Source organism: Melanerpes formicivorus, unplaced genomic scaffold, assembly GCF_026170545.1.
Source record: "Melanerpes formicivorus ecotype bairdi unplaced genomic scaffold, bMelFor1.0.p_v2 SCAF_67, whole genome shotgun sequence".
Taxonomy (NCBI): domain Eukaryota; kingdom Metazoa; phylum Chordata; class Aves; order Piciformes; family Picidae; genus Melanerpes; species Melanerpes formicivorus.
Genome location: NW_027142419.1, coordinates 720,649 through 729,738, shown reverse-complemented (window position 1 = coordinate 729,738; position 9,090 = coordinate 720,649). Strand labels below are relative to the sequence as shown.

The 9,090-nt window shown below is 58.1% G+C and overlaps 1 protein-coding gene across 1 annotated transcript in view; it reads left to right on the top strand.

Moving 5' to 3' along the window:
* The window catches only part of PAX7 (paired box 7), a 70,305-nt gene extending 62,895 nt beyond the window's left edge, over positions 1-7,410 (top strand). The window contains exon 6 of the mRNA XM_068162840.1: positions 7,273-7,410. Within this exon, the coding sequence (XP_068018941.1) occupies positions 7,273-7,410 (138 nt within the window). The remainder of the gene's footprint in view (positions 1-7,272) is intronic.
* The last annotated feature ends 1,680 nt before the right edge of the window (positions 7,411-9,090 follow it).

Sequence of the window (9,090 nt, the reverse complement as noted above, 5' to 3'; positions counted from 1 at the left end):
GGAATGGGGTCCATGTGGCACCTTTTTGTCACCCTCTGGTTCCAATCACCCCATCAAAAATTCAGTGTAGAGCCACAGAAATGTTTGGGGTGGAAAAGGTCTCATCCAGTCCAACCACCAACCCAATCCCACCATGGCCCCAAGTGCCATGGCCACAGGTTTCTTGACCACCTCCAGGGTGGGCACTCCACCACCTCCCTGAGCAGCCTCTTCCAATCCCTGACCACTCTTGCAGCAAAGAAATTGCTCCTCAAGTCCAACCTGAACCTCTCCTGGTGCATCTTGAGGCCGTTTCCTCTCATTCCATCACTTGATTCTAGGGAGTAGAGGAGCTAATTCCTACAGTCCTGCTCGGTCTCTGGGATGCAGGGAGCAACTTTTGCACCCAGCCCCCCTGCAAGTCCCAAATGCCCCCCAGGGATTCATCTCCACCTCTTCACACCCAGCATCCCTGCATGCCCCAAACCTTCCCCAGGGATTCATCTCCACCTCTCTGCATCCCTGCATGTCCCAAACCTTCCCAGGGATTCATCTCCACCTCTTTGCATCCCTTCATGCCCCAAACCTTCCCCAGGGATTCATCTCCACCTCTTTGCATCCCTGCATGCCCCAAACCTTCCCCAGGGATTCATCTCCACCTCTTTGCATCTCTGCAAGTCCCAAACCTTCCCAGGGATTCATCTCCACCTCTCTGCATCCCTGCAAGTCCCAAACCTTCCCCAGGGATTCATCTCCACCTCTTCACACCCAGCATGCTTGCAAGTCCCATACCTTCCCCAAGGATTCATCTCCACCTCTTTGCATCCCTGCATCTCCCAAACCTTCCCCAGGGATTCATCTCCACCTCTTTGCATCCCTGCATGTCCCAAACCTTCCCCAGGGATCATCTCCACCTCTTCACTCCCAGCATCCTTGCAACTCCCAAACCTTCCCCAGGGACTCATCTCCACCTCTTCACACCCAGCATGCTTGCAAGTCCCAAACCTTCCCCAGGGATTCATCTCCACCTCTTTGCATCCCTACAAGTCCCAAATCTTCCCCAGGGATTCATCTTCACCTCTTTGCATCCCTGCATGTCCCAAACCTTCCCCAGGGATTCATCTCCACCTCTCTGCACCCAGCATCCCTGCATGTCCCAAACCTTCCCCAGGGATTCATCTCCACCTCTTCACACCCAGCATCCCTGCATGCCCCAAACCTTCCCCAGGGAATCATCTCCACCTCTTTGCATCCTTGCAAGTCCCAAACCTTCCCCAGGGATTCATCTCCACCTCTTTGCATCCTTGCAAGTCCCAAACCTTCCCTAGGGATTCATCTCCACCTCTTCACTCCCAGCATCCTTGCAAGTCCCAAACCTTCCCCAGGGATTCATCTCCACCTCTTTGCATCCTTGCAAGTCCCAAACCTTCCCCAGGGATTCATCTCCACCTCTTTGCATCCCTGCATGTCCCAAACCTTCCCCAGGGATTCATCTCCACCTCTTTGCATCCCTGCATGTCCCAAACCTTACCCAGGGATTCATCTCCACCTCTTTGCATCCCTGCATGCCCAAACCTTCCCCAGGATTCATCTCCACCTCTCTGCATCCCTGCATGTCCCAAACCTTCCCCAGGGATTCATCTCCACCTCTTTGCTTCCCTGCATGTCCCAAACCTTCCCCAGGGATTCATCTCCACCTCTCTGCATCCCTGCATGTCCCAAACCTTCCCCAGGGATTCATCTCCACCTCTTTGCATCCCTGCATGTCCAAACCTACCCCAGGGATTCATCTCCACCTCTTTGCATCCCTGCAAGTCCCAAACCTTCCCCAGGGATTCATCTCCACCTCTTTGCATCCTTGAATGTACCAAACCTTCCCCAGGATTCATCTCCACCTCTTTGCATCCCTGCATGTCCCAAACCTACCCCAGGGATTCATCTCCACCTCTTTGCATCCCTGCAAGTCCCAAACCTTCCCCAGGGATTCATCTCCACCTCTTCACACCCAGCATCCCTGCATGTCCCAAACCTTCCCAGGGATTCATCTCCACCTCTTTGCATCCCTGCAAGTCCCAAACCTTCCCAGGGATTCATCTCCACCTCTTCACACCCAGCATCCCTGCAAGTCCCAAACCTTCCCCAGGGATTCATCTCCACCTCTTTGCACCCAGCCTCCCTGCATGCCCCAAACCTTCCCCAGGGATTCATCTCCACCTCTTCACTCCCCAGCATCCTTGCAAGTCCCAAACCTTCCCCAGGGATTCATCTCCACCTCTTTTCATCCCTGCATGTCCCAAACCTTCCCAGGGATTCATCTCCACCTCTTTGCATCCCTTCATGCCCCAAACCTTCCCCAGGGATTCATCTCCACCTCTTCACTCCCCAGCATCCTTGCAAGTCCCAAACCTTCCCCAGGGATTCATCTCCATGTCTTTGCATCCCTGCAAGTCCCAAACCTTCCCCAGGGATTCATCTCCACCTCTTTGCACACAGCATTCCTGCATGTCCCAAACCTTCCCTAGGGATTCATCTCCACCTCTTTGGACCCAGCATCCTTGCAAGTCCCCAACCTTCCCCAGGCATTCATCTCCACCTCTTTGCATCCCTGCTAGTCCCAAACCTTCCCCAGGGATTCATCTCCAACTCTTCACTCCCAGCATCCTTGCAAGTCCCAAACCTTCCCCAGGGATTCATCTCCACCTCTTTGCATCCCTGCATGTCCCAAACCTTCCCCAGGGATTCATCTCCACCTCTTCACTCCCAGCATCCCTGCAAGTCCCAAATCCTCCCAGGAACTCGTCTCCACCTCAGCCCCATTGTCCCCTTGCACGCATTCATTCCCTGTGGGAGCTGTCGTTTCTCCAACCCTTGATGACTGCTTCCAGCTTTGGAAACCTCATTTCCAATCAGCAATCCATCAGCCTGGGATGGCTGGGCCGTAAAACCATGCCTGGGGCCTCCCAAATTCCTCTTGTCTCAATAGCAGGGCTCCTCTTCTCCCTGCGGGAAGGACGCTCGCCCGTGGGGCAGAGTCTCTTTGTTCCTGGCCCAAGCGTAACCGAAGCCACCAGAGCAATTCCTGGAGAACAGCAGCACTGCACAGTGGGACCATGCCCAGGAACAAGCTCCCTGAGGAGAAGGGAAACAATGGGCTGGGGACACTGGGATCAGCTTTCTGAAGCCGGGCGATTTGATTCGAGCCTAAGAGCAGCAGCGCTGCCGCCTGGAATTCCGCCCAGGGCAGCAGTGCCAGGGTGCAGATGGGCTGGAGCAGGTCCAGAGAAGGGCAAGGAAGGTGGAGGACAGGGCTGGTGAGGAGCATTTAGGTGCATCCATGCTTCTGTTGTCCAGTGCTGGGCCCCCCAGTTCAAGGAGACTGCTGGAAAGAGTCCAGTGGTGACCCCAAAGCTGCTGAGGGGCCTGGAGCAGCTCTGTGAGGAGCAAAGGCTGAGAGGCCCATGGGGGTGTTGAGCCTGGAGAAGAGCAGCTCCAGGGGGGATCTGAGCAATGCTCAGCAAGAGCTAAAGGCTGGGGGGCAAGAGGCTGGGGCCAGACTCTGCTCAGTGGTGCCCAGGGACAGACCAAGGGGCAGTGGGCACAGACTGGAAGCCAGGAGGTTCCATGAGAAGATGAGGAGAAAGTTGTTTGGTGTGAGGGTGCTGAGCCCTGGAGCAGGCTGCCCAGAGAGGTTGTGGAGTCTCCTTGGTGTGGAGAGCTTCCAACCACCCTGGCCCTTGTGCTGCTGGGCAGGGTGCTGTGGGTGCCCTGCTGGAGCAGGGGGCTTGGACTGGCTGAGCTCCAAACTGAGTGATCCCCAGAGGTCCCTTCCAACCTTTACTGGTCTGGCATTCTGGGGTTCTCTGAGTGCCACCTGCCTGTGCAGAGCTTCTGGGGAGCTCAGGGAGAGTTTGCTGCCTCATGAGTTTGATGCTCATAGTATACTGTAATACTATGAGCATCCCACACTGCATCTGCAGCACCAGATGCTGAGGGCAGAGGAGGGAAGGAGTCTCGGCAGCAGAGCAGCTCGAAGTAGCCATCAGAAGGGGTTAAAGACGTGTCCAGGCTTCACCTTCCCCTTCCAAGCGCCTAGCAGGGGCTGCCATGGCGAGCTTGAGTTTCACAAGCAGCCCTGGCTATAAAATATGATCGTGTCTCCTGCCCTGATTGATGGCTCCAGGGAAACCATCAGGCAGAGCAGCCCAGGAGGGATCACGTTCTCAAGGGCGCAGCCGGCTGACATCCTATCCCCCTGTGGCCAGCCCCAGCAGCGAGCTGGGACCAGTTGTAGTCATCCCACTTGTTGCCCAGCCAGGGCTGGAGGGAGCAGAGGGGAAGGAGCATCCCTCTGAGGCTGCAGCACCACGCTTGGATGGCTCAACTCCTTCTGCTCAGCCTTGGGAAGCAGCTTAAGGGAAGGGTTTGTGATGTCCAGCCCTGAAGTCATGAAGGAAACCTTCTCCTCTGCCATATGTGAGTGTGGCCAGCAGAGCCAGGGAGGTTCTCCTCATAGTTTCATAGTTTCATAGTTTCATTCAGGGTTGGAAGGGACCACAAGGATCATCTAATTCCAACCCCCCTGCCATGGGCAGGGACACCCCACACTAGATCAGGCTGGACAGAGCCTCATCCAGCCTGCTCTTAAACACACCCAGGGCTGGGGCCTCAACCACCTCCCTGGACAACCCATTCCAGGGCTTCACCACTCTCATGGGGAAGAACTTCCTCCTCACCTCCAGCCTGAATCTCCCCACCTCCAGCTTCATTCCATTCCCCCTAGTCCTAGCACTCCCTGAGATCCTGAGAAGTCCCTCCCCAGCCTTCCTGTAGCCCCCTTCAGCTACTGGAAGGCCACAATTAGGTCACCTCAGAGCCTTCTCTTCTGCAGACTGAACAGCCCCAACTCCTTCAGTCTGTCCTCACAGCAGAGCAGCTCCAGCCCTCTGCTCATCCTCCTGGCCCTGCTCTGGACACCTTCCAGCACCTCCACATCCCTCTTGTAATAGGGGCTCCAGAACTGGAGGCAAGTACTCCAGGTGGGGTCTCACCAGGGCTGAGTAGAGGGGGAGGATCACCTCCCTCGACCTACTGGCCACTCTTCTCCTGCTGCAGCCCAGGATCTGATTGGCTTTCTGGCTGCAAGTGCACACTGAGAGCTCATGTTGAGCTTTTTTTTCCTCCCCCCTCTACTTTGCCCTGCTGAGACCTCACCTGGAACACTGCAGCCAGGTTGGGGCTCCCCAGGGCAGGAGGGACAGGAATCTGCTGGAGAGAGTACAGCAGAGGGCTACGAGGATGGTGAAGGGACTGCAGCACTGCCTGGGGGAGGAGAGGCTGAGAGCCCTGGGGGTGGTTAGTCTGGAGAGGAGAAGACTGAGAGGGGACTTAATAAATGTCTATGAATATCTGAGGTCTGGGGGTCAGGAGGGAGGGGACAGGGACAGGCTCTGCTGACTTGCACCCTGAGATAGGACAAGGGGCAGTGGATATAAACTCCAGCCCAGGAGGTTCCACCTCACCATGAGGATGAATTTCTTCCCTGGGAGGGTCCCAGAGCCCTGGAGCAGGCTGCCCAGAGATGTTGTGGAGTCTCCTTCCCTGGAGCCTTTCCAGCCCCATCTGGATTGTGTTCCTGTGTGACCTGTGCTGGGTTCTCTGCTCCTGCTCTGGCAGGGGGGTTGGACTTGGTGTTCTTCGAAGGTCCCTCCCAACTCCTAACCTCCCATGATCCTGTGATGATCCTCTGTTGGTGCAAGCTTGGGGTGGCAGCCAACCTGCTGTTGAGAGCTGCCTTCCCACTTCACCCCAGTGGGGTTCCCAGGATCTTTATGGGTAGCTGCCCCATGGGGTGTGCTCTGAAAAGCCTTTCTCAGCAAACCCCTCAGGGCAGGCAGGACAATGTGGGAGGCAACCAGCCACAGAGGTGCTGCCCTACAAACCCAGAGGGGGTCCTGGGAGGGGTGGAATCATCTCTTAGATGAGGTGGAGGTGGATTCCAGGCCAACCTCCTTGATGCCAGCTTCCTTTTTAGGTGTAGCCAGACCGTGGAGATGAGGAACAATCTCTGCCCTGCAAGAGTGGTCAGGAAAGAAGTTGCTCCCCAGGAGGGTGGTGAGAGCCTGGCACAGGTTGCCCAGGGAGGTGGTGGAAGTCTCCTGCCTGGAGGTGTTTGCAGCCAGGCTGGAGGTGGCTGTGAGCAACCTGCTGTGGTGTGAGGTGTTCCCTGCCCATGGCAGGGGATTGGAGCTGGCTGAGCCTTGAGCTCCCTTCCAGCCCTGACAACTCTCTGAGTCTATGCTGGGACTGTTTTTGCTGGAGGCTGTTGATACACAACCCCTCAGCAGCACTAGCCTCAGAGGTATGAGCTGCAGAGCACACAGGACGAGGGGAACAGGAGTGGTTGGGGGGGGAGTCGGGTCTGCACCCTTCCCTCCTCCCACCTACTTCCATCCCCTGCGCTGAGACACCAGCAGCAGCAACTCCGGGCTGAGAAAACAAAGCTCCCAGCTGGATTCTTGGGGCAAACACTGGGGGGCTGCTCCACGATACCAGTTGGCTTGAGGGGGGTGGGGGTCAGGGCGGATTTTCTTTGTCTGGGTGCCCTGCTGGCAGCGCTCAGCTGGCGACGGCAGCCTGGCGTCGCCCTGGCATCGTCCCGGCAGCAGGGGCTTGCCGGCAGGAAGGAGCCTGCTCTGCGGCCTCCCAAACTCTTTTCTCCTCGGCAGGAGCTGGTCTGGGAGCAGCAGGACCTCTGCAAGCAGAGGGTTAGGGGGAGCGCAGGTAGCTCCTGCATCGTCCCGGCAGCAGGGGCTTGCAGGCAGGAAGGAGCCTGCTCTGCACCCCCCCAAACGCTTTTCTCCTCGGCAGGAGCTGGTCTGGGAGCAGCAGGACCTCTGCAAGCAGAGGGTTAAGGGGAGCGCAGGCAGCTCCTGCATCGTCCCGGCAGCAGGGGCTTGCAGGCAGGAAGGAGCCTGCTCTGCACCCTCCCAAACTCTTTTCTCCTCGGCAGGAGCTGGTCTGGGAGCAGCAGGACCTCTGCAAGCAGAGGGTTAAGGGGAGCGCAGGCAGCTCCTGCATCGTCCCGGCAGCAGGGGCTTGCAGAAAGGAAGGAGCCTGCTCTGCACCCTCCCAAACGCTTTTCTCCTCGGCAGGAGCTGGTCTGGGAGCAGCAGGACCTCTGCAAGCAGAGGGTTAAGGGGAGCGCAGGCAGCTCCTGCATCGTCCCGGCAGCAGGGGCTTGCAGAAAGGAAGGAGCCTGCTCTGCACCCTCCCAAACGCTTTTCTCCTCGGCAGGAGCTGGTCTGGGAGCAGCAGGACCTCTGCAAGCAGAGGGTTAAGGGGAGCGCAGGCAGCTCCTGCCGCCCCTCCCCTGCAATGCCCTTGGAGAAGGAGCCCTTGGCCGTGGCCAGCGCCTTCATAGCGGGTGGGTGATGTCAGGGCGGGGGGCGGGGGGGGGGGGGGCAGGCACAGCTGTCTCCAGCCATCCTGCTGCCACCCCCGGATTAGGGCCAGGCGGGAGGAGAAGGGAGGGGGACACATTCTTGGGGGACCGGCGTCACTTTGGCGCTCCCCCCCCGCCCCTGCCTTTCCCCCCGCGGATTGATGGGTTATTGGAAGCCAAATCCCCCCCCTCCTGCAGCTCCCACTCCATCCCCTCCCCCCACAAGTGGCTCCACCACGGGACCCCCAGGAGGTTGTCTGGGTGTAAAGAGGCAAGGGAGACACGGGGGTGCCGGCAGGGCATGGTGGTCTCAGCCCTCCCTTCGTGGCTGCCCAGGGAGATGGTGGAGTCCCCACCCCTGGAAATGTGTGGATGTGGCACCTGGGGGGCCATGGTTTGGGGGCCATGGTGTGGGTTGGGTTGATGGTTGGACTGGGTGATCTCAGAGAGCTTTTTCCACCCCAAACAGCTCTATGGTTCTACCTTCTCCCCAGAGTCCCCCACCCCCCACCATGCTCAGCACCATCCATGGGCCACAAGTGGGAGCAGAGGACTGGACCAACCTCCCCCCCCCCCATTTCCATTGTGTTGTTTGTGGTGGCAATTGTTTTCCAGGCTCCTCAGCATCCTCATGGGATCATGGGATGGCAACAGGGCCAAGACCCCACACCCCTGTGGGAGAAGGATTTCCCACCAGGAAAGGGCTTCAGGATCCCTCTGTGACTACAGACAGCTCTGGGTGCCTCCACTGGTGGCAGAGAGGTCATTCTGAGCACCCAGCTTGGCACCCTAAGGACCAGGCTGCACCCTCTTGAAGCTCAGTTAAGTTTTGCCCCAGGAAAGCCCTCTGAGAGGCCCCAGGTCAGGTGAATCTGCTCCCTACGTGCCACAAGGGCCTGAAGAGACAGCAGAGGTGAAGCTTCAGGCTGAAATGGTGTGAAGGGAGAGGGAAAGAGCAGGCCAAAGAGGTCCTCTGTCCTCCTAGAAACCCTCTTCTCAGGATGCTCAGCATTTCTGGCTCTCCCCTGTAAAATCACAGAAGCTTTTCAGCTGTCAGAGACCATTAAGGGTCATCCAGCCCAACCACCAGCCCAACCCCACCATGGCCATCAAACCACAGCCCCAGGTGCCATGGCCACAGGCTTCCTGAACACCTCCAGGGATGGGGACTCCACCACCTCCCTGGGCAGGATAGAAATTGTTCCTCATGTCCCAGCTGAACCTCTCCTGGTGCAATCTGAGGCCAAGAGATTGCCTTCACTTGCATCAGTCGACCCTCACCAGGCTGCAGAGGCCATGCTGAAGGTCCCACAGACCATTCCTGAGGGACCCCAAGTTTGTCTCCACAGGGGCCCCTGATTTTCTTACTGACATCCCATCTGCTCCAGAGGGAAGGGAAGGGAAGGGAAGGGAAGGGAAGGGAAGGGAAGGGAAGGGAAGGGAAGGGAAGGGAAGGGAAGGGAAGGGAAGGGGAAGGGAAGGGAAGGGAAGGGAAGGGAAGGGAAGGGAAGGGAAGGGAAGGGGAAGGGAAGGGGGGAGGGAAGGGGGGAGGGGAGAGGAGGGGAGAGGAGGGGAGAGGAGGGGAGAGGAGGGGAGAGGAGGGGAGAGGAGGGGAGAGGAGGGGAGAGGAGGGGAGAGAGGGGAGAGGAGGGGAGAGGAGGGGAGAGGAG